Genomic DNA, 24,900 nt, shown 5'->3' with positions numbered 1-24,900 from the left:
TACATGAAAAAAAAACACATGCAATGTGATTATTTTAATAATACAGTTTAGAGACAGTTTTCAAGCTCAGTTTGAATTCACAGTCTGCAAACATCTTGTAACCTCTCTGCTGTATAATGTGGAGATTGATTTGATTTGCTGGAGGAACACTGACTTAAAAGGCCCGATAGCTCATCCTCTGATTGGTCTGAGAACTTTTTATTAAATCCGAGTTGACCCAGAAAAGCAGAGATGTATGGAAGCTTGTTGCTGCCAGTGAAATAAATAAATAAAAATGTCAAGCAGTGCTAAGTCAAAGTTTTGAGTTATCTCAAAATTTCTAGTTACACAGTTTTGGGTGGATGGACAGTAAAAAAAACAAAAACAGGCTTCTCTACAGAAATGTTAAAGCCCTGCAGGAGCTGCTATAGGAAAGCACATCTGCCGCATGAACTTACCTATAAGACATCTGAGCGTCTTTGGGGTCTTTAAATTTTTAACTTCTGGGAATTACTGAGATGTTTGTCTAAAAAAGTTTCTCCTAAGCATACTGCTAGTATAACTCCAGCTTGTAGGTCATCATTTATATCCATTATATAACAGTACCCAGACAAAAATTAGGACTGCATCACTAAAATTAGGAGAGATGGGGCAAGAACCTTCACTCTGAGTTAAAACGACCACACCCCAAATCTCCAAATTAAGCTGAACCCTTTTCTATGGCGCTCCCTAAAGACCACAGAGGACATTTTTTTCTTAACTCACCATAAAATGTAGATTTTTTTGCAATGCTTTTGCCTTTATGTCACAATAATTTAGTCGTAATATGGTTTACATGAATTTTAATCCACATGAATAGTCGTTGTGATCCAGTCCAGTAAAAGAAAGGCTGCAGATAACTTGAAGAGGAGAAATGATGTGACATTTTACATGATGCATTTAATGCTCATTACTCATATTAAACTGTAGATGTCCAACAGCATCCAGCTGCAGGTTGTGAGCACAGTTGCAGCTGTTCTTCCTGCTGTGATTGTTGAACTGCGCCTGGATAAGTGGTTATTGTTCGGACTTCTCCTGCTGCTGCGGTTCAGTCTCTAGTGAATATGTAGCAGGAGAAATAACTCAAAAGTATTGTGAGGTTATGTAAATGTTCCATAACATATTCTCATCCCAGGTTGTTGCACTGTATAATGCCACCCTGCACAAGGTAACAATATCCGAGAAATAATGATCAGGTTTAACAGACCTACAGTATCCAGACAAGAAGGCTGGTGGGGGTGGGAATGGCCAGGAGACCATAGTTTGCACTCACTTTTTGCTTTCATTGTCACTTGTTGATTAGGTTTACTCACTAAAAACTGCTTTTGTACTTTAAGGAAAAGCATGGTTCAGGTTAAAATGATCTACAAAACATTAAAAATGCATGTAGAAAAGTGATGAGCTGGAAGTGACCCCTGTTTATATTGCCATTGCATGAGCTCTGCAGCCCCACCAAAGTACACTGTATAATGTAACCCACCAAAGACTTTGACAGGACATTATTTTCTGAGGCTACGTTTATCTTGAAGTAATGCAAAAACAGTCCTTAAACAATATCTGTTGAGCTTAAATCCTGTTCGATCACCTGATGAACTGTCTTCCTCGTTTTAGCCATCACGGTCTCACAGTGGTGATCTCAGCAGTTTCACAAGTGACATACATGATGTTCAAAACTGGGGGAAAATAGCAATCTTGTCGCATGTATGATAAATTGAAGCTCCTTTATGCCGCTGTCAAATGTTCAACATAAGAGAGAATTACTTGTGTCACTGACATCCATCAACATTTTTCATTACACCGCTCCTTGTAGCTCATTATGTTATTTACATAAATTCAGTCCTTTTGCCAATTAACCATCATTGCTGAGGGCAGTATCACCCTCTAAGATTTTCATATATCATCAATTTCCAATTCAAGCCTCTTTGTGCTCTCATTAAAATCCGCTTAAATGATTAATCAGCTGAGTTTCTACTGGGCCTTATGAGAATACTGGTGATCAATGAAGATGTCAATGGCAGCGGCTCAATAACAGAGTTTAAAGCTCAGTTAATGTCCACTTTGCCAGTTGGCCACAGGTAAGAAGCAGTATTTACTGAGCTTTCTGCAGGATGTTAATACGACTCGAGGACATGAAAGGTGCAGCATTTCTTAGGTCTGGAAAACTTCACCCCAGCTTATCATCGTGTTTTATTTGATCCTGCTGTGCAAGGTTGACTGCTCCAGGGTTTCTACCCATTCTTGACGGAAACACGAGTGGTCGTGCTGTCAGGGAGGAACAGAAGTCTTTGTTGTTACTGCAGCATCTGCCGGGCATATGAGCAAAGGGTCTGCATGGATCAATGACTTCTCAAGGCCCTGATAGACACAGGCAGATAGACGCAGGGGCAGCCTGCTTCCATGCACCTTTGTTTTCTTTTTACAAAGACAAATAACCTAATAGACTTTGACAAATACCTCGGGACCGGCATTTATCAGACATGTTCTTTGTGCTTCTTTGATTTGATACAGTGTGATTTAGGAAAACTTGTGTAAAGTGTGTTTTGTGACTGATACAGATAACAAACTTTAATCTCTTTGAGCTTCACTTGATATTTGTAAAGCTTAAAAAAACGTTAGTGCCAATAAGAAGAAATTCATTTTTGCAACACAAAATAAACAAATGCCTATAACGCCAGAAGCTACTTTGTTAGGTACACCTTAATAGCCCTGGATTGGAACCAGTTTTTTGTCTTCAGAACAGCCTTAATGATTCGTAGAATAGATTCAACAAGTTTCTGGAAACATTACGCAGAAATTTTGGCACATATTGACATGACAACATCACGCGGGTGCAGATGATTTGACAGCTGCACATCCATGATGTGAATCTCCCTGTTTCACCACATCACCAAAGGTGCTCTGTTGGACTGAGTTCTGGTGATTGTGAAGGCCATACACTCATAGTGAACTCATTTTCATGTTCAGCATGGTCAGCAACAATAGTCAGGTGTGCTGTTTAAACAATTCTCAAGGGGCCTACAACACTGCATCACCAACAGCAGCCTGAACCACAGTGCAAGATGGATCCATGCTCTCGTGCTGTCTACATCAAATTCTGGCAATGTGAAAGCTGAAGCAGAAATAAGAACTCACTAAGCCAGTGAGACTGTTTTTTGTTTTTTTGTTTTTTTGTTGTCTAGTTTTAGTGACCCTGTGTTAACTGTAGTCTCAGTTTCCTGTTTGTAGCTGACAGGAGTGACACCTGGTGTGGTCTTCTTGCTGCTGTACCGGATGCGCATTCAGAGATGCTCTTTTGGCACTGGCCATTCTCCTCTGACCTCTAACCTCTAAGGCATTTTCACACAGAGATATTTTCTCTTTTTTCAAACAGTTCTCTGTAAAGCCTGGAGATAGTTGTGCAGGAAAATCCAGCTGATCAGCAGTTTCTGCAACTTCCTGAGCCCCTGACACTGACAACCACACCAATCTGATGCTCAGCTCGATATTCAGCAGGCTGCTGCTGTGATTGGCTAATTAGATATTTCCACTGAAGTTTGATCAGATGTACCTAACAAAGTGGCCAGTGAATGTAACTATGCATCAGGAGATAATGTTTTTACAGAGACTTAATATTTGTATACAAAAACATAACTGATGCTACTTTTGTGATTTCATTCAGTTTCTATTATGATGCTGACACATTTTTTCACAGTTTATCCAAGAGACGGATTCTTTTTAAACAACCGTCAGTTCATGTGTTAAAATATATGTCGTAGTTTATTTGCATATGCTGGTATCGCTTCCTCCATAGATTTTGCTTTTAAATGGGGTTCTGAGTAAGGTTTCGTTCATAGCAGGTTTTATCACTGATATTTGAGACTGTCCTCCCCCAGACAGTTGCTATAGGTTATTTGTAGTTTTATAGTTGTTTTTAATCTTAAACACTTTGACAACCGACAAAATGTATTTAACATTGCACAGCGTGCAATGTTAAATTGCCAAGCAGTTTAAATTTTGTGGTCAAAAGTCAGCTGTAACATTTGTGGTTCCTGCACCCTACCTGCCCTCTGATTTTTTTTCACTCTCTTGAAGTGGAGCCACTCCTGCACTGTGCAGCTTTTCAGTGGTGCTTAGGTGGGTTGCTTTAGATGTCGGGAACAAATATATTGTGTAGCTGGAGGCCTAATTTGTGCAGTCATTGACTCAGTCACTCACTTGCCTCTTCAGTCCCACCTGCTCTGCTGCATTACCTGATGTTTCCTGACCCTCTTCTCACCTGTTTTCACACCGCTCATCAGCCCTCTTCAGTTTATGCAGCACATTCCCACCCTCCTACCTCTTGTTGCCTCAGCAGAAACCAGAGCATCACCGTGTATTTACGGATTCAGATTTCAGCTCTTAGTTCTTGCTTGTTTCTCTGAACTCTGCCTGTGCTTTGGATTCAGCCTCGGCCTGCTCCCGTGTTGTGTTTTCATGCTTCGTTGTTTTGGAACAGTTAACCTTCTTTTTGTAAGCAACGCTTGCTATTTTTTCTTTTTCTTCTTTTGCTTTTACCAGCTGCCTCCTGTGTGCCATGCTCTTGGCTCCTCTGAACACAACCCTGAAATGCCGGATAATGGTGGCCGCAACATGAGGTTTTTTTCCTCCTTTTTATTCCCACAGCAACCAGTAAGTCAGTGGTGTTTTTAGTGCAGCATAGGATGTTGTGTGAAAATAATTATATTGCATGAGACACGATCCCCGTTGTAGACGAGGGCCAGAAATGCTCACGTATTAACGCTACACAACTTGTGAAGGTCACTGTGAAACCTTCGGGGCAGGAATCTTTTACACAGGTACACACAGATCAGCCACAAGATGAAAACCGCCGACTGGTGAAGTAAGTAAAACCGATCTTCTCATTAAAATGCAGCGTTCTGAAGGAAGACCTCAGGTCCTGCTATTGATGTGGATGTTACTTTAACTTGTGACATGCCCCTAAACACCTATCCCTGTGATCTGAAGGCAGCAGCCTCTCTCAGCAGAGTAATGGCCACAGCTTTGTCCCAAAAACTGCCCTTAACAGCACGGCTGAGATTAAAACCTCCCCAGATCCCAATCTGAGCTGCCAAAACAAACCCACAAGGAGGTCCTACTGTACAGTACAAAGGACTAAAGGGTCCGCTGCAAGTGTCCTAGAGCGGGAGACACGCAGAGATTCATGCTTAGACAAGGACCTACACAATGTTAGGAAGCAGGTTTTAATGTTGTGGCTGATCATGCACATCAGATGTGACAGATTGCATATTGGCTACAACTCATCATTTACAATAATGAATGATAAGAGTCAAAGACCAGCTACTCAAAATAACTGTGATTGTCCCAGTTTCAGGTTTTGGGAATGTATTTTTGTTTCCAGCAGTGTCTTTTTGTTCCTCCCTCTGTCTTGTCTCTGTATGAAGGCCTTTGCCCTCATGGTTTTCTCCTCCTGTTTTATTTTGATATATTTCTTTATGAGTCTTCTGTGCTTTTAGTTCCTGTCTTTCATTCAAGCTTGTTTGGAGAGCATTTCGATTTGGATTCATCCAGCATACTCAGTACCAATGTTTCCTCTAAGCTGCGCGCGTGTGCAATTGCGCACTGCTGGCACAGTCTCTGCGCACGGAAAATCTGTGTTGCGCACAAAAAAAAAAATCTAACCTGAATTGAAATTAAAATTAATACTTTAACAATTCTGTTTTGCAGTGTTAGTGTCACGGCTGGCGGAGTGAGCCGTGTGTTGTGGAGGAAAAGGAGGACCCAAAATGCAGCAAACTGATGATACGAGTGATGTTTATTTACAAGGTGGAGGTGGCAAAAACAGGCAACGCAGCATGAGCAATTACAAACGGAAACCTAAACTGGGAGAAACTAAAGAGCAAACCTGAGACCATACAAAGGGGTGAGGGGCAGAGAGGGGCAGAGTAATGCAGGCAGATGAATGCAGATAACGCAGACGAGCCGACAAAGAACACAGACCGACACCCACTAAATATACACACACAAGGTAATCAGGTAATCACTCACAGGAGGGAAGAACAGCTGAACCTAATACACATGAGGACCGGAGGAGACACAGACTTTCAGAATAAGACAGGAACTCTAGGACACGAGCCTACAAAGTAAAGCAGGGAACACACGGACTGATTTACAACACAACATGGGGACAAGAACAGAGCACCAAGGACAGACACAGGTAGGGCTGAATATACACTAACTTCAGGTTCAACCCTAAACCAATACAAATCAGAACAAACACAAGGCACAAAAATGAACTTCAAGAAAACACAAAACGCTGGGTCAAAACGACCCAGGACCGTGACAGTTAGTCAGTAAGTGACTGGCTGCTCCCGTATGGGATTAGAACGATGCCACCTTATCCCATAGTCCAGCCAATAATGTGATTCACATTCGTATATACGCAGCTAATCAACGTCAGGCAGGCTATGGCAGCGTCCTTATGTGCCAACACATGCTGATGTGGAGTGAAGCCATGTTAATGACAACGTGCACAACCATTGGAGATGTGAGCAGAACAGACGGAAGAATTGACGGAAACAGTGTGGACTTTATACCAGTTTTTCTATTGTGTTGATAGGCCACGTAAAACCAGAGTTATGACAAAAATATATGCAATGTTTGGTTTTCTTCCTGAATACTATCTTTACTGCGGGAAGAAACGGTAAAAACTGCGTTTTATAAGGAAAACGCTCGAAAGCCTGTGAGCAAAAACAAAACCAAAAAAACCCCCACCCTTTCCTATTGGTCGAAAAAAGTACCATGTCGACCAATCAAAAAATGATATGGCAACATGGCATTTAGTTGTTTAGGAAGGGGGGAAGTTTTAGGAGTGACGGCGGTGTTTTGAGATGTGAGAGATTTTCGACGTTTAGCGCAAATCTTGTGTAGTTAGTGTGTAGTGTAGTCAATAGTTTTGTTGTGTGTGTCAGAACAATGAGGCGACTACTGAATGTTACAGGTGTTACAGGAGTGATACATCTCCTGTTGTCAGGCCTGCAGGTATCAGGCTGTTGTTCTCCTTTATCTCATAGTGGACAGAAATTATCTTTTGGAGTGGCACAAATAATTTGTGTGGCATCAAATTTGATGCAGAACACCTGATTGTTCTGTAAATAGTTTGAAATGTTTGTTTAAAAAAACCCGCCTTGGCTGCATTTTTAGGTAAACAGCTGCAAAAAACCTTTGTTGTTTGCAAAAATCAGTAACTTTTTTTGAAGAAGTAACTATATAATTAATTGCCCAACATTGGTCGTTATATACTGTAGTTTGCAGACAGAGAGTTACAGGACTCTCTCCCAGACCACGGATTCATAATACAAGTCAGAGCTTTATTTAAAAAAAAAAAAAAAAAAAAAGAAAGCTGTGTTTTCAAAATTGGAGTTAAAGTTATTTTTACTTCCAATAGTGTTAACATACTACACAGGTCATGAACAAGATTTATTTTTAAATTTTGATTGTAAGTGGGCTGAAGCACTTAATTAAAAGTAGTCTAAAATAAATGTAAGTGCTGTAATTTGATTATTTTAATAAACCATGTAACTTGGATGGATTCGATGCTGGCGTGACCACAGTGCACACATGTGCTGTTGCTCACAGTGGTCCAAGGGATCGCTCAGGGAGATTGTGTGTTTTCCTCAGACACATGAAAAATTAGAGGGAACATTGCTCAGTACTACTTGCTATTTAAAATAGTTATTACAAAAAATAAACGACATTACTTTTGCTTATCTCTGTATAAAGAACCCAATTACATTAAAAGAGCAGATTTAATTAAAGATGACATGGATGGGGGTCTACAAGTCATTGACTTTGATGGTTTAAACTGAAAATTATAAATGGCTTAAAGATTAATTTTCAAAAACTTGGTTGGTAAAGTATATTTTTTTAATAGATGCAAATTCATTATAATAAATCTCCCAATTAAATTATCCATTTTTTGCCAGCAGATCATGATATATTGGAAACTCCTGCATAATCATAATGTGATCCATAATAACACACCTTTGTGTGGGATAATAGGTATATCACTGTCAAGAGACTATCACCGTGTAACAAGCACTGGATGGAGAGAGGTATTTATGTTGCACATGGTTGATATTAAAAGCTGCCGTACAATATGACTCATTCTGAATACTTTCCACTCTATATCTAATTCAGTTTTATGCTTATTAATTAATTAAGACAAACTTCAACCTGATCACCTGTCTGCTACAACTCTTTTCTCAAGGCTCTGACTTTAGTATAGTTGAAATGTAGAAAATTAGACATATGAGTTCCTAAGGTGTCTTAGAGAACATCTGTCCTTTACTTCTTTCTAATAAATATCTGAAGTTCCCCATAAATCCCAAAGCCAAAGAAATGTATTTTAAACTTTTAATTGGAATGCATCTATTCAGTGAGTTTTTACAATAGAATAGAAGAGTAGAATTGAAACTAGCAACAGCATATACTAGAGTATTGTGTGGCCAGCAATTTTACTTCTTTGTTACAGTCGGTGTATAATATACCATACATAAGTCAGGTTTTGTGGATATAAATTATATGTTACCGTCATGAAGTTGAACTGATCAGATGCTTTCATGAGGCTTTACAGGTTCATAATGCGTCATTTTAGCCTGTTAGTAGGTGTCTGTGAAGGTTCTCAGTCATCCAGGTCATCGTAGTCAAAGGAGCTTGCAAAGAAAAGCGTCTGGACTTCTTTTAGTTGCTTGAAGACGTTTCACCTCTCATCCGAGAAGCTTCTTCAGTTCTAAGGTCAAATGGTGGGGAGTCCCAGATTTAAACCTAGTGGGAGTATCCCCCCACAGAGGGACAAAAGGACCCCCTGATGATCCTCTAATCGCATGAGCAAAGGTGTGAAACTGGGTGTGGGTCCCAATCAGCCAGGGTTTCGGGTGAGCTCGTTGTGAAACCTGGCCCCACCTTATCATGCGAATTCCTGAGGTCAGATGGCCCAGGATGTAAGTGGGCGTTAAATGGTAAATGGTAAATGGCCTGTATTTATATAGCGCTTTTACTAGTCAAAGTTAAGACGTCTGGGGAGGGAACTCAAAACTGGATTATAGATGGCAGACATTTGGTGTCCTGAAGAAGCTTCTCGGATGAGAGGTGAAACGTCTTCAAGCAACTTAAAGAAGTCCAGACGCTTTTCTTTGCAAGCTCCTTTGACTGTTAGTAGGTGGTTGCTAGGAAACACAATGACATAATGTGGGATATAGGCCTAACATGTACCTGTGTGGCAATTTTGGTTTCTCAGCTTCTGATCGTGTAGGAGTTTGCACACATACAGACAGACAGAGATTTCTGTATTACAGCAACACTGTGACACACTCATGTGTGTTTGGTGTGTTTGTGCAGTTGACCCTCAAAAAATAATCTAACCAAAGCATACTAAATAAAATTATACATTATAAGTTGGAAAAATCTAATCTTATCTAATTTTTGCTTGCTTCCTGTAACGCTTTGGTCTAGCTGTACAGTCTTAATGTTGTTGTCTGTTAACCGGTTGTTAGGCAGTGTGATAATGTTATAATACCAATTTAGAACACTGTGCAAAAGTCACTAGGCGCGTCTTTCTTTATATTTTGCCAGGAAATTGGGAAATGGTTGCAGTAATTACAGCGTATCAGGCAAAGCCAGAGTCTGTACAATTCTAACAAGCCTGAAAGTCAATATTTGGTATGACCGCTGTGCTGCCACTGCTGGGTGCAGTAGCTCCACCACCCCACTAGGGGGAGGAAGCGGGTTTGTGTACTCAAGTTTCTCTAGTAAATATAGGAAAAGTTCATGGAGTCTGGCCAAGTTGATACCAGCACACAAAATATTAGCTCTGAAGTTGGCTGTACTGGAGCATGAGAAATATATGCTTGTAAGTACGATTATATTCTGTGTTCATGTTAAGCATGTGATGTAAAATGGGTTGTTGACTCTCATATTTGAAGCCGGCATGTTAGCTGCATTGCCGATGCTAATTGTGTTAGCATGTCAATAGGAAATTCCATTGTGTGTTAGCATCAAGCTAGCGGGATTTGGAGTTAACATGTTTTCATTTATTTTTCTTGGTTATACCAGCTATAGTTCAAGTTGCTAAGTCTTCAGTCTGTACTTTGTAATGTGAGAAATATATTATGTTCCAGATGTATGTTTTAATATGCTTTTCTTATGTTTGTAGTTTTACAGTGCCTTCATTAGGGAGACAAATAAACCCTGCAATGAGAACTGGAAGCCTTTGCCTCTCCTTTTGAAGAACTGTTTATCTATCTGCCAAACTGGGCATCAACGTACAGGGAGGGCAGAATAGTAAAAAAGCATCATTCTCATCAGCCAGATAGTTCTCTAAAAGAAAGGATGGATGAGACGCTGGAAACAAGGTCAAAAGTGTCCAGTTCTTTACGTTCCAGCCAGCTTACATCATCATCTACTGCTGCCGCCAGAGCACGAGCAAAAGCAGAAGCTGCCCGTGCTCAGCTCTCCTTTGCTAAGCAGGAAGCCAGCATCCTAAAACAACAGGCCGAGCAGCTTAAAAAGAAAGCAGATCTGGATGCAGAGCTACACGTACTCAAATCGCAGAAGGCAGCTGCAGCAGCCCTAGCTGAGGCTCAAGCTTGGGAAGCATCTGCGCAAGAGAGTGAGCACCCACAACAGCCCCAGCTGGACGGCATGCAGCAAATCAGCCCATTAGAACGAGTCCAAGAGTATGTGCAGCAACAGTCAGAACTCGGCGACGATCTGCAGACTCCACAAGTTAATCATCCAGAACTCCTATCTTCTCTGGTGCCACACCCAGCCACGGCCATCGATGCAACACCAAAAGCTCACAAGGAACCAAGTATCCATCAGCCCAGTAGGAGCAACAACCAAGAATTCACACCTTTGCCAGTCTTCCGTGCTTTGAGCCCAAAGAGAGAATCTTGCAACTGGAGCTATGGAGGCGAGCCAGCAAACTATGATCGATATCACCATCCTCAGTCTAAGGTATGGACACCCACACCTGTAAGGAGTAGTCATGCTGACACGTCTGATCTAACGAGATACCTGATACGGAAAGAGATGATCAGCTCAGGCCTGCTGAGGTTTGATGATCGACCAGAAAATTACTGGGCTTGGAAGGCTTCCTTTCTAAGTTCAATTCAAGATCTGGGTGTAACACCTCAAGAAGAGCTAGACCTGCTATCCAAATGGCTCGGGCCACAATCAGCAGCACAAGCCAAGCGAGTCAGGGCTGCGTACATAAACAATCCCACTGCAGGACTTCAGATGGTGTGGCAGAGACTCGAAGAGTGTTTTGGCGCACCAGAAGTCATTGAACATGCACTTTTAAAGAAAATCCAGGATTTACCGAAGCTGACGAACAGAGACAACCAGCGTTTGAGAGAGTTGGGGGATCTTCTGCTAGAACTTCATGCTGCAAAGACAAGCGGTCATCTCCCAGGCCTTTCACACCTCGATACAGCCCACGGGGTAAATCCGATTCTGGAAAAACTCCCATACAACCTTCAGGAGAAGTGGGTTGCAGCTGCCTCGAGGTTCAAGAGAGAGAATGCAGTGTCTTATCCTCCATTTTCCTTTTTTGTGAAACTTGTGAACGAAGAAGCTAAAATTCGTAATGACCCGAGTTTTTCGTGTGTAACCGGTGCCAACGCCAACAATCCTAGAATCGAGACAATGACACAACAGAAGTATCGTTCACATGTCTCTGCTAAGAGGACGGAGATAGCAAGTAATCTGGCAGCCAGCCCAAACGTTCCTACAGGCAAGAACAACTTGGACCCCGATAAACAGTGTCCATTACACTGCAAGCCTCACCCTCTCAGAAAATGCCGTCTTTTCAAAAGTAAGACCCTGGAAGAAAGAAAGGCATACTTAAAGGACAAGAACATTTGTTTCAAGTGTTGTTCTTCTGTGCAGCACATGGCCAAAGATTGTCCTAAATCAGTGCAGTGCACAGATTGTGGTAGTGAAAGACATATCACCGCACTACACCCCAATCCTCGTCCTCAAAATGCAGAGAGCCTGGTGGCTAGTGAAGGGTATGGCGGGGAAGAAAGAGAAGGAGAAGCAAGTGTGGCTGACGTGACATCAAAAAGCACAGAAGTATGCGGAGACTCAGTTGGTTCAAGGTCATGCTCTAAGATATGTTTGGTCAGAGTGTATCCTGCTGGACAACCAGAGAAAGCTGTCAAGATGTATGCTGTTCTAGACGAACAAAGCAATCGCTCCTTGGCTAAAACATACTTTTTTGACATCTTCAACATTGAAGGACAGCTTGAGCCGTATACACTGAAAACATGCTCAGGTGTTGTGGAGATAGCAGGGAGACGAGCCCGTGACTTCATTTTGGAGTCCCTTGATGGCACCACACAGCTTCCCCTGCCTACTCTTATTGAGTGTGATATGATACCTGATGATAGGACGGAAATCCCATACCCAGAAGTCACTCATTTCTACCCACATCTGAAGGCAATCAAGGGAAAAATCCCAGAAATTGATCCAGAAGCTGACATCCTCCTTCTCCTTGGCAGAGACATTCTGCGTGTGCACAAAGTCAGAGAACAACATAATGGTCTCCATAATGAACCATATGCTCAACGACTCGACCTTGGTTGGGTGATCGTAGGGGAAGTGTGTCTGGGAGAAGTGCATAAGACATCCAACATCTGTGTATACAAGACCAACATTCTACCAAATGGACGAGCTTCACTCTTGAGTGCATGTCCAAACAATATGCTAGTCAAAGAAAAGCTTGGTTGTCACACCTCGAACCTAAGTCTTCAAAGCTCTGCACAACACTTGAAAAGTAAGGAAAGTGAGTTTGCCAGTCAGGTGTTTCAAAGGACACAACATGATGACGTCCCGGCAATGTCAATCGATGACGAGAGTTTCTTGAAGACATTAGATGAACAAGTCTATAAAGACAGTTACAATACTTGGGTTTCCCCATTACCCTTTCGGTCACCACGAAACCACCTTCCCAATAACAGACCTCAAGCTTTAAAGCGTCTTGCATCTCTTCGGAGAACTCTGGAGAAAAAACCACAAATGAGGAAACACTTCATCGATTTCATGCAAAGAATGTTTGTTGAAAAGCAAGCAGAGCCGGCCCCTCCATTAAAAGAAGGTGAGGAAAGGTGGTATCTACCAATATTTGGGGTTTACCACCCACAAAAACCTGACCAGATAAGGGTAGTGTTCGATTCAAGTGCCAAACATGAAGGGGTTTCCCTCAATGATGTGCTCCTGAGTGGACCCGACTTGAACAACACTCTCCTTGGGGTTCTGATCCGCTTCCGCAGAGAACCTATAGCAGTTACAGCGGATGTGCAGCAGATGTTCTACTGCTTCAAGGTGTGCGAGGAACATCGCAACTTTCTGAGGTTCTTATGGTATGAAAACAATGATCTCCAGAAAGCAGTGAAAGAGTTTCGAATGACAGTACATGTATTTGGCAACAGTCCATCACCAGCAGTTGCCATTTACTGCCTCAGACGAGCTGCTAAGCAAGCAGATGACTCCACTACCAGTGCAAGGGAGTTCATCACATGCAATTTTTATGTGGATGATGGACTTGCATCTTTTCCTAATGAAGCAGAAGCCACTGGTGTCCTGCGCACTGCCCAAGCGATGCTAGCTAAATCAAACATTAAGCTACACAAGATTGCATCGAACAGCAGCAGTGTTATGCAAGCATTCCCACCAGAAGACTTGGCCAAGGATTTGAAAGATCTAGACTTAGGAGTGGAGTCACTACCTCTTCAGAGGAGTCTAGGTCTAATTTGGAATCTGGAAACAGACAACTTCACCTTCTGTGCGTCGAAGGAGGAGAAACCCTTGACAAAAAGAGGGATTTTGTCTGCAGTGAACAGTTTATTTGACCCTTTGGGATTTGTAGTGCCAGTCACAGTGGGAGGAAGACATTTAGTGAGAAACCTCTCCATTGAACAGTATGACTGGGACACACCATTGCCAGCTTCAAAACAAGAACACTGGAAACTCTGGAAAGACTCTATGAAAGACTTAGATCAGCTCCAGATCCCAAGACTATAAGTTCCAGTGTCTTTGTCTACACAGACTCAGCACAGAGAGTTGTGCGTGTTTTCAGATGCATCAGTCATGGCTATAGCTGCTGTGGCTTACTTGAAAACAATTTCTGCAACAGGAGATATCCACGTGGGATTTGTTATGGCAAAGGCAAAGCTGGCCCCACACCCAGCGCACACCGTGCCCCGTCTTGAGCTTTGTGCTGCGGTTTTGGCAACTGAAATGGCAGTCTTCATCCAAGATGAAATGGATATTGACATTCATTCTGTGAAGTACTATACTGACAGCAAGATAGTACTGGGCTACATATATAACACCTCACACAGGTTTTATGTCTATGTGTCAAACAGGATAGCACAGATCAGAAAGTCGTCTCGTCCAGATCAGTGGCATTACATCACCACTGAAGAAAACCCAGCAGACCATGGAACTCGGCCAACAACTGCTGCAGCTCTCAAAGGCACCAATTGGTTCACTGGACCATCATTTCTATTGGGCCCTTCAAAACGACTCCTTCCCCAGAGTGATGACTTTGAGCTGATACATCCGGAGGTGGATCCAGAAGTTCGCTCTGAAGTAACGACCTTCAGCTCAATGGTTAAAGAAAGCTCGCTTGGAGCTCAAAGGTTTCTTACATTTTCCACTTGGAGAGCTTTGACTCGTGCAGTCTCCACACTAATCAAAAAGGCAAGGAGTGTTGCAGATACACATGGTGGCAACACTGGGGATGAAGAAGAACAAGCAGTAAAAGTGATCATTAAAACTGCACAACAAGATGCCTTTGCAAGGGTGTTGCAGTGTCTAGCCAAAGGGGACCGAATCCCAAAACAAAGTCCACTGCGAAAGCTGACACCATTTCTGGACAAAGATGGGCTATTAAGAGTTGGCGGCCGTATGTCCTCAGCCGTTATGTCTTTTGATGATAAACATCCTCTGGTCATTCCCAAGACGCACATTGCTACATTATTGGTCAGAAGATATCACGAACAGGCTGCGCACCAAGGACGCCATTTCACGGAGGGAGCTATTAGGTTGGCAGGACTTTGGCTGATTGGGGGGAAAAGGCTTGTATCTAGTGTGATACACAAATGTGTAACTTGCAAAAGGCTGAGAGGTAAAATGGAGGACCAGAAGATGTCAGACTTACCATCTGAAAGACTTTCACCAGATCCATCATTTACTCATGTAGGGTTGGATGTTTTTGGACCTTGGATGGTGACTGCCCGAAGAACAAGAGGAGGGCATGCGGAAAGTAAACGATGGGCAGTAATGTTCACTTGTTTGACTACCAGAGCTGTGCACATTGAGGTTATAGAGACTATGACCACTACAAGCTTCATCAATGGGCTCAGACGTTTCATTGCCATTAGAGGGCCGATCAAAACAATCAGATCAGACCGGGGAACAAATTTCACTGGAGCCTGTAAAGAACTCAGACTTGACACATCAGATTCTGAGGTGAGGAATTACCTTAAAAGCAACAAGTGTACTTGGATATTCAATCCTCCCCACTCTTCCCACATGGGTGGGGTGTGGGAGAGGATGATTGGTATCGCTCGGCGAATCTTAGATGCTCTTCTTCTGAGGCTGAATCCATCGTACCTCACACATGAGACACTTGTCACCCTGATGGCAGAGGTTACCGCCATTATAAATTCAAGACCATTGGTCTCAGTGTCTTCTGACCCAGAAGCACCGGCAGTTCTCACCCCATCAATGTTGTTGACACAGAAACGAGATACGTTGACTGCTCCCTCTGGGGATTTTGATGTTAATGATCTGTCCAACAAACACTGGAAAAGGGTCCAAGCACTTGCTGATGCATTTTGGAAGAGGTGGAAAACGGAGTATCTGACCACGCTTCAAACACAGAGAAAGTGGACAACAGAGAAGCCAAACCTTCAAGTGGGAGATGTTGTACTGATGAAGGATTCGCAAGTAAAAAGGACTGAGTGGCCTGTTGGACTTGTGATTAAAGCCTTTCCTAGCCAAGATCATAGAGTACGTAAGGTGGAAGTGAAGGTAGTCAAGAATGGCACTCCTAAAGTGTATTTGCGGCCAGTGTCGGAGGTTGTTTTACTACTACATCCAGGGAATGGGTAGTGGTATAATTCATTATACCAGGCGGGGAGTGTGCTGCCACTGCTGGGTGCAGTAGCTCCACCACCCCACTAGGGGGAGGAAGCGGGTTTGTGTACTCAAGTTTCTCTAGTAAATATAGGAAAAGTTCATGGAGTCTGGCCAAGTTGATACCAGCACACAAAATATTAGCTCTGAAGTTGGCTGTACTGGAGCATGAGAAATATATGCTTGTAAGTACGATTATATTCTGTGTTCATGTTAAGCATGTGATGTAAAATGGGTTGTTGACTCTCATATTTGAAGCCGGCATGTTAGCTGCATTGCCGATGCTAATTGTGTTAGCATGTCAATAGGAAATTCCATTGTGTGTTAGCATCAAGCTAGCGGGATTTGGAGTTAACATGTTTTCATTTATTTTTCTTGGTTATACCAGCTATAGTTCAAGTTGCTAAGTCTTCAGTCTGTACTTTGTAATGTGAGAAATATATTGTGTTCCAGATGTATGTTTTAATATGCTTTTCTTATGTTTGTAGTTTTACAGTGCCTTCATTAGGGAGACAAATAAACCCTGCAATGAGAACTGGAAGCCTTTGCCTCTCCTTTTGAAGAACTGTTTATCTATCTGCCAAACTGGGCATCAACGTACAGGGAGGGCAGAATAACCGCCTTTATTCTTCAGCACAGCCTGAACTCTCTTAGCCAAGCTTGTTGTAATTTCTTCAAGTAGTCTTCAGGAATAGTTCTCCAGGATATTCAAAGCTATGTTTTGTAAGAGCTATATCTATTTCTTAAGGGCATGACTTGTAGATACAGTTCATCTGCTGCAGACTGTTTTTTAACAGTGACACTTCTTCTTTTATCCTCATTTGTCCAGTTTCTTCCTTTTTTTTAAGGACACATAGCACATCGTGCTAAGATTGGCCAAGTTTACAGCTAATAGCTTTTTGAGAATCACTTCGTTGGTGCGTTAATTGTGTTTTATTCCTGTCAAATTGTCCTGTCATTGGCATGCTCATTCAACTGAAGAAATGGTACCAAATGATGCATTTTTGCCAAAAACTGCCTAAAGATACCATTTAAAATGGATTTATTTCTACGTTGTTTGTTATGTGTAGACATATCCTTTGAATTGGGTTAGTTTTGTGCTTGAATGACTCATAGGTCAGTGTTAAGCGGCTTACCAAACAAATTAAAAGCATTCCTCTGAAAGTCAGGTGCAAGAACTGGACTGAAAGTGAGTGGAAAGCAGCCAAAGTAAAAGCCTGAAGAATGGTTGCTCAAGACCGCTTTAAAAATGACGAGAGACTCAAGGATTTTGCACCACACTGTAGGTGAGAGCCATTGTTATAAGAAGCATAAATTTATTTTTACTGACCATGTTTTACACAATGTTAGATCCAATGCCAAAGTCTCAAACAGAAGCCAGAAAAAAGTATGCTGAGGGTAATTTCAGCTTTTTATAGAAATCTGTGGCCTACTGTTCCTAGAGCAACGCATCTGAAAGGTCTGAGTCTTCACTTCTGCAAAAACCTAAAAAGCAACAAAGGGAAAATGCACACCACTCCTTTCTGCTCAGTGTCACACAAATCTCAGAGCAGATGCCATTCCAGCACAGTGTGACTAAGGATTTCTATATCTATTCATCTCAAGCCACGTTCCTCCACCCCGGTGCGCATGGTAATTCTCTGGCTGGGATCCCGAGCTCTGTGTGGATAGACCAACAATATCTGGCATGCAGCTCGCCTTATGCAGCTGATACTTTGGCTGACACTCCCAGGTCCGAGCCACACGCTTGCATTGGGAAGAGGTGTTTGCAGCCGAGCTGTGTGTGCTGCAGGGCCGGTCTCATCCTCAGCCCCTGATAAACTGGATTTATTCCCAGCCTCAGGTCAAGACACGAGTCTGAACTGAGGCAGAGAAAGAGCTGTAATTATAGCAGGGAACGGGACATGTAATGCAACATTAATGGCAGACGGGCTGATGCTTCGCCCACAATGCCCCCTCTTCAAACACGACTAGTGCATTAGCAGCAGGCTTCACTACCCCACACTGATTGAAGCTATTAAATACAATTTAGGATATGCAGAAAGGGAACAGAAAGCTGGTGGCTGAGTGGTGTATCTATGAAAACCAAATCATTTTTTGTCCTGGTGCAATGCTGCTGTTATTATTCAAGGTTCTTTGGGAGGAAAAAATACTGCATTTTAGTGGTGTCTAAATTACAGCTCTGAGGAAATTTTGAGTGCTTGTCCTGTAATTTTTTTCCCTTCACTGTTGCTCTGTTTTTGCTCATACCCCATTTTTCAGGCATTGCTTTGCACACCCTGCCATTTCTCACAGAAATTACTACGCAAAGAAAAGTAATTTGGTTGTCTCTGAGATTCATGAAAAAGCCATTTGTGCTGCTTACTCAAAAATAAGGATTAGACAAAAAGGTCATTTACTGATGCAGTCAGTCTGTATGTGTGCTTTTTGTGAATCTGCCTGCATTTATTTATGTGGGGGTTTTTGTTGTCTTTTTTCCTCGAACGTCTAAGAGTGAGCGTCTGTTCATGTGCAGATTCGTCTGTGCACCTGTCGGGTGCATGTGACTGATGAAGCGTAACCTTTTAATGTGTTTACACATTGACATTTCCCAAGATCTGTCGTGTTCCTCAGAGAAACTAAAACCCTTGACATTCTTTAGGCTCACATTTCCTTGAGCTGCTGGCTCCGTCGACTCTCATACCAGGCTTCAACATCATAATTACATCAGCTTCACTCCATCATCTGCCCCCTGTCAAATACAAATGAATGTTTTTGCTTTAAAAACATGTTCCACCCACGATCTGAGCGCAGTCCAGGACTGTATCATGGACATCTTTTACACACGTGACCTCTTAAAGATTTCTAAGGTTACAGAGGCTTTGTGTGTGTATATATACACAGCATATCTGTCGTAAAGTTTATTTTCATTTTGTACTTAACTCTGTTACTTTAAGTTTAATTTATTAACTATTTAATTATTTTATATGAATATAAATGTTCTATAAATATATTTTAAGTGGCTCCATGGTGTAGTCCTTAACCAGCGGTTAACCAGACTTGTTCACCTCCCACATCCCTAGTTTGGAACTGGGAGGGCACACAAACCCACCCTAGGAAGGTCATATGCTAGCATTTCTAAGTGCTGGTCCCAAGGTAGTGTCAAATCAAATATTCAGATCCATGTGTTGTGGTGTCCCCTTGGGGAATGAAGAAGTAACTTTTATTAAACTCACAATAATAATTTTATTTTAAAAATATATGATCATAGTTAATGAAGTTCAAAATATGTAATTAAATAATTTATTTTAACTGAAAAATCAGTAACTAATTAACAACAGTAGCCCTGTGTCACATTTAAAAGATAAAATAAACCTGAAATAATCTGTTAATCCTTGAGTATATGATTAATTAGAAGTGACCACTGCGTCTAAAGAAACCCCAAAAGCAGCCGAGTCAGCCTTCCTCACCGGTGTTCAATCTAAATGTCAGCGTCTACCTTCCCAGCTGTCTGTTTGCGGAGCACCGTGCCCCTTGTGTTTCCAATTTGAGAAACATGCTTACTTTCATTTGGGCCCCGCTGCTCTTGTCAATGTAAATCAGGTAGGACTCTCAGACCAATCGATACAGACCTGAGAAAGGATTCACTCTACACACCCCAGGGACTCATCAATGACACGAGTCTATTACACCAGAGCAAACGTGTGAGGGAAGCTGCTATGAATTGCAAATCAGAAACTACAGACTTGCCTGCTATGCAAACTGTGTGTTGTATTAAAGCACACTTGGGAATGTTACTATTGAACAAATCAAGGTCTTACTGCACAGTTGGCTAATCCCTGAAAATATATGCTTTGTTTAAAAAAAAGAAGAGACATACTGGATTTGAAACATGATCCTTATGGAAGTTTGTTTCCACCATTGGGGAAAAAAAACGTTTTGTTTCTGCCACTCAAAGGAAAATCCCATCTATAACTTAAAATTTCAGATTATCAGGTTATTATCTCAAAATTTCACGTGAGGCATGTTAAGATTTTGACTTACTGACTCCAGCTTCTGATAAAGTAACTTTTGACTTTATTTTGACTTAAACCTGTAGAAACAAGCTTCCATACAGCGGTGGTCAGAACATATACTCATTATGAACATGAATTTTATTGTAATTTCACTGCAGCCTTCCCAAAACCCCAACCTCAACCCAAGGGAAATTCGTGAAGTATGCCTAAAAGTTTGGTCTGTGCAAAGAAACCGACTACTTTAAATGATCTGCCAAGAAAAGCAGTCCAACAATATCCAACAAAAATTTTGGCAGAAGCTTGTTGATGGGAAGTGTCTGGTCGAGGTGCAATGCGCTAATATTTAACCAAAGATTAACGGGGGAGCATATTTGACCATATAATTTTGAAGCCTGTTCACTGAATTCTTGTTTTTTGAAGTCTGTACAATCATTCCACCATGGACAAAGAACAGTTCACTTAAATCATAAAAAACCCAAAATGATGAGTTTATGTAAACTCCTGAGTGCAGCTTTATGTGCTTAAGATTTATCATTCCAATGGAAATCTGTATGTCCCACTGAAACCCCAGTGTAAGGTCATCACTTTGTATTCCACCTTGACTTCAGTCTAAACTTCCACTCTGCTACATGGAGTTTAATGGAAGCGCAATGATATTTTTGTCCCCTCTCTCCTTGTCTGTTTAAAGTCCAATTAGGGACACACTGTGCTCTGACTTGCAGTCATTAGATGTGATGCTAGCCTGTGCTCTGAAGAGTGCTCTCAGGCTCCTGATTAATTCAGCTGATGGAGAAATTTGATGCTCTTTCTCATTTCCCTCCTTTGTTAGTTAAACCTCAAGGGGTGATTATTAAGCTTCCTGTGGGGATTTGAAATGTTCACAAGTTGTCAAAACCTTTCAGTGCATACTCATGACCAATTACAGTAACCATTGCCAGCAGAGGGTCTGACTCTGCTGAATTTCCTCAGCAGTAATGTGCTTGAAATAATGCTTGTACCCTTGAAGTACTTGCTATGTACATAAAAAAAAAAAGGTAAATAAAAGAACGTATTATATTTTGGTGAATGTGCTTAATTTTCAAACAAAGAGCTAGATGAGTTGTTTTAATATTTGATATGAAACTGCGGCCAGAAGTTAGCCTAGTACAAACAGAGGTTAGCCTAGTACAAAGAGAGGTTAGGCGAGGACAAACAGAGATAAGTCTAGCCCAAATAGAAATTAGCACAAATGGAAGTTAGCCTAGGACATGCAAAATGTGTCCCAATTCATAGGCTGCATCCTTCGGAGGCCGCATTTGAAGGCGTATTACATCACAGCCAGGCCATGAAGGCTGTCCCAATTTGGCCTACGTAGGCTGCTAAGGCTGGGTCCTTCGAAGGAAGCGGCCTATGAATTGGGACACAGCTACAGAGGTTAGCCTAAAACATACAGAGGTTAGCTGGGGACAAATTGAAGTTAGCTTAGCACCTCACACAATCTGTCTGCCTGGACATCAAGAACACTCTGAACAGCATCTGCTATAGTCTTATTTAGTAAAGCAATTTGCTGTTTACCAGGCCTTTACTCTTAACTACGAAGTTTCAAGTTTCATTTTTACAAGATTTGCATGCAAATGTGCTAACAATATTAATATTCATTAATAAAACAGCAAAAATAAATTTACTTATCAAATTTCTCCCCCAGGCAAGTGAGGTTAGTTTTTTTTCTTTAATTTTCTACTAAAGTTTTAAACTGGGTAGAGTGCAAAAGAATGAGATCCCAAGCGGCACAAATTAGCTTTCACCGAAGGGTGGCTGGTCTCAGCCTTAAAGACAGGGTGAGGTGCTCAGTGTAGAGTTGCTCCTCCCAATTGAAAGGAACCAGCTGAGGTGATTAAGAAATCTAAGAAGGATGTGTCCTAGACGCCTCCTAGATGAGGTGTTTTGTGCATGTCCTACCTGGTTGAGGCCCCAGGGCAGAACCAGGACATGCTGGAGATATTACATCTGTCGGCTGGCTTAGGAACACTTCGGTGTTCTCACAGATAAGCGGGAGGAGGTGGCCAGGGAGGGGGATTTAATAACATGCACATATCTTACTAGACTTTCCAATAGGGAGTAATATAACTTGTGTAAATGTTCTTCTGTTGGGATAAAACAAAAATGTACAGCTTTTTTTTTTTCTGGATATTGTTGGAGATCGTTGCTTTTCAGTGAGAGAAGCCCAAACTGCATTGATTCATTAGTTTCAGAACATGATTAGTAATTCCCTTTACAGCACATTTATAAGGGAAGGAGTCACAACGATCTTTCTTAGCATTTGTTGTGATGTGGTTTCAAAATGATGAAGGCTACTGAAGAAGAATCACAAAAAGTAATGCCATAAAAGAATACAAAAAATAAGATTTGTTCTACTTCTTTTTTTAATCAACCATGCAAAAATCTATTGTAAATAGAAAATAGTTGTTGCTCTGTGGAGTTCTCCGTGCCTCAGTGGACTACTGTTTTAAGTTTGGCGATCACTGTTTCTATCTGAAACTAGAAGTAGCCATAGCAGTAGCAGTCATCTACAAGTCAGGAGGTCAATTTTAGCAGACTGCAATGTCTTTTAGTACAGTGGTGCCTCGCTTTAACGCGGTTCACCTTTCGCGGCCTCGCAGATCGGGCCGCTCATCCGAGGCGCAGAACAAAGAAGCGCCGGGGAAAACGCGCTGGTATTAGGAACAGACTGAGACAGCAGGCGCATCGCGCACCACTGCCCAGTATCCTACTGGCCAATGTACAATCCATGGAGAACAAGCTCGATGACCTAAGAGCAAGGGTCACCTTCCAACGTGACATGAGGGACTGCAACATTCTGTGCTTCACGGAGACATGGCTGTCCCCCACCGTGCCGGACCAGGCCGTAACTCCGTCGGATTCATTCTTTGTGCTCCGCGCGGACAGGTGGCAGAGTCGAACAAAACCAAAGGTGGAGGAGTGTGTTTCATGGTAAACAGAAAGTGGTGTGATGCCAGGAGCATTTCTACTCTCTCCAGCGGCTGCTCGCCACATCTGGAGTTCCTGAGCATTAAGTGCCGCCCTTTCTATCTGCCCCGTGAGTTCACCTCAGTCATCGCCACGGCGGTCTACATCCCACCCCAAGCGGACACAGGTATGGCTTTGTCCGAATTACATGATGTGCTGAGCTCGCTTCAAAACAAGGACCCGGGCGCAGCCCTCATTGTAGCAGGAGACTTTAACAGAGCGAACCTCAGACAAGTCATGCCAAACTTTTACCAGCATGTCTCGTGTCCAACGAGAGGGGATCGGATTTTGGATCACTGCTACACGCCATACAAGCAGGGCTACAAAGCTGTCTCACTCCCGGCTTTTGGGAAGTCTGACCACAACGGCATCTTCCTCATTCCCCAGTATAAACAAAGCATACGGAGGGAAGACGTGACCACGAAGGAAGTAAAACGGTGGACTGCCCAATCAGAAGCTACGCTACAGGACGCACTCAACGACGTAGACTGGGACATGTTCAGAGCATGCGCAGTCGACATCAACGAGTTTACGGAAGTAGCAGTATGCTTCGTCAATATGCTAGCGGAGGAGATTATCCCCACTGCGAGAGTCACCACATTCCCAAACCAGAAACCGTGGATGGACAGATCGATCCGCACTGCAGTAAACGCCAGGACCGCCTCCTACAACGCGGGTCTCGCCACTGGCGATATGAGCGCCTACAAAGCGGCCTCATACGGCGTGCGGCGCGCGATGAGAGATGCCAAACGCAGGTACCGGGAACGTGTGGAGTCCCGCTTCCACCAGGGCGACACACGGAGTATGTGGCATGGACTACGCACCATTACGGACTACAAAGCCAGGGACACTGCGCCGATCAACGCCGACTCTGCATTCACCAACGAGCTGAATCGGTTCTACGCCCGTTTCGAGGTTAGCCAGGCGGCTAATGCTATCTACCGCCTGACTACCGAGGACAGTGACGTCATCAGCGAGAGACCGGTGACCAGCATCGCGGAGCATGACGTCCGAGCGGCACCGAGGAGAGTGAACACAAGGAAAGCGGCGGGGCCAGACGGCATCACCGGCCGTCTGCTGCGCTGCTGTGCTGACCAGCTAGCAGGTGTGTTCACTTACATCTTCAACGAGTCCCTGGCGAAGTCTGTGGTCCCCACATGCTTCAAAAGATCCACCATCATCCCTGTGCCCAAGAACAGCAAACCCTCATCCCTGAACGATTACCGGCCAGTTGCACTGACCTCGGTAGTAATGAAGGTGTTTGAGAGGCTGCTGAAGAACATCATCTCCTCCTCCATCCCAGACACCACAGATCCGCTGCAGTTCGCCTACAGATCCAACAGATCCACAGAGGATGCCATCGCCCACGTCCTACACACCACTCTCAGCCACGTGGACAAGAAACAGGGTAACTATGTGCGAATGCTGTTTTTTGATTACAGTTCAGCGTTTAACACAATAGTGCCCTGCAGACTGTTCACAAAGCTGAGGGATCTGGGACTTAACAGCCGTCTGTGTGCATGGGTGTTGGACTTCCTCACTGGCAGAACTCAGGTGGTGAGGGTGGGCAGGTGCTTCTCCAACAGCATCACCATCAACACAGGAGCACCTCAGGGATGTGTCCTCTCGCCACTGCTCTACTCCCTCTACACTTCAGACTGTGTGGCCACCCATGGCTCCAACACCATTGTGAAGTTTG

At 42.8% G+C, this 24,900-nt stretch overlaps 1 protein-coding gene across 1 annotated transcript; it reads left to right on the top strand.

The window, feature by feature from the left end:
- Positions 1-9,728: 9,728 nt before the first annotated feature.
- LOC143413670 (uncharacterized) lies at positions 9,729-14,079 on the top strand. The gene is made up of 2 exons (XM_076877005.1): positions 9,729-9,904; positions 10,208-14,079. Exon 2 carries the CDS (start codon positions 10,384-10,386, stop codon positions 14,077-14,079), a length of 3,696 nt encoding a protein of 1,231 aa, XP_076733120.1. The 5' UTR covers positions 9,729-9,904; positions 10,208-10,383.
- Positions 14,080-24,900: the final 10,821 nt, after the last annotated feature.

This window comes from Maylandia zebra, linkage group LG18 (assembly GCF_041146795.1).
Source record: "Maylandia zebra isolate NMK-2024a linkage group LG18, Mzebra_GT3a, whole genome shotgun sequence".
Taxonomy (NCBI): Eukaryota; Metazoa; Chordata; class Actinopteri; order Cichliformes; family Cichlidae; genus Maylandia; species Maylandia zebra.
This window is presented reverse-complemented; position numbering and strand designations above follow the sequence as displayed.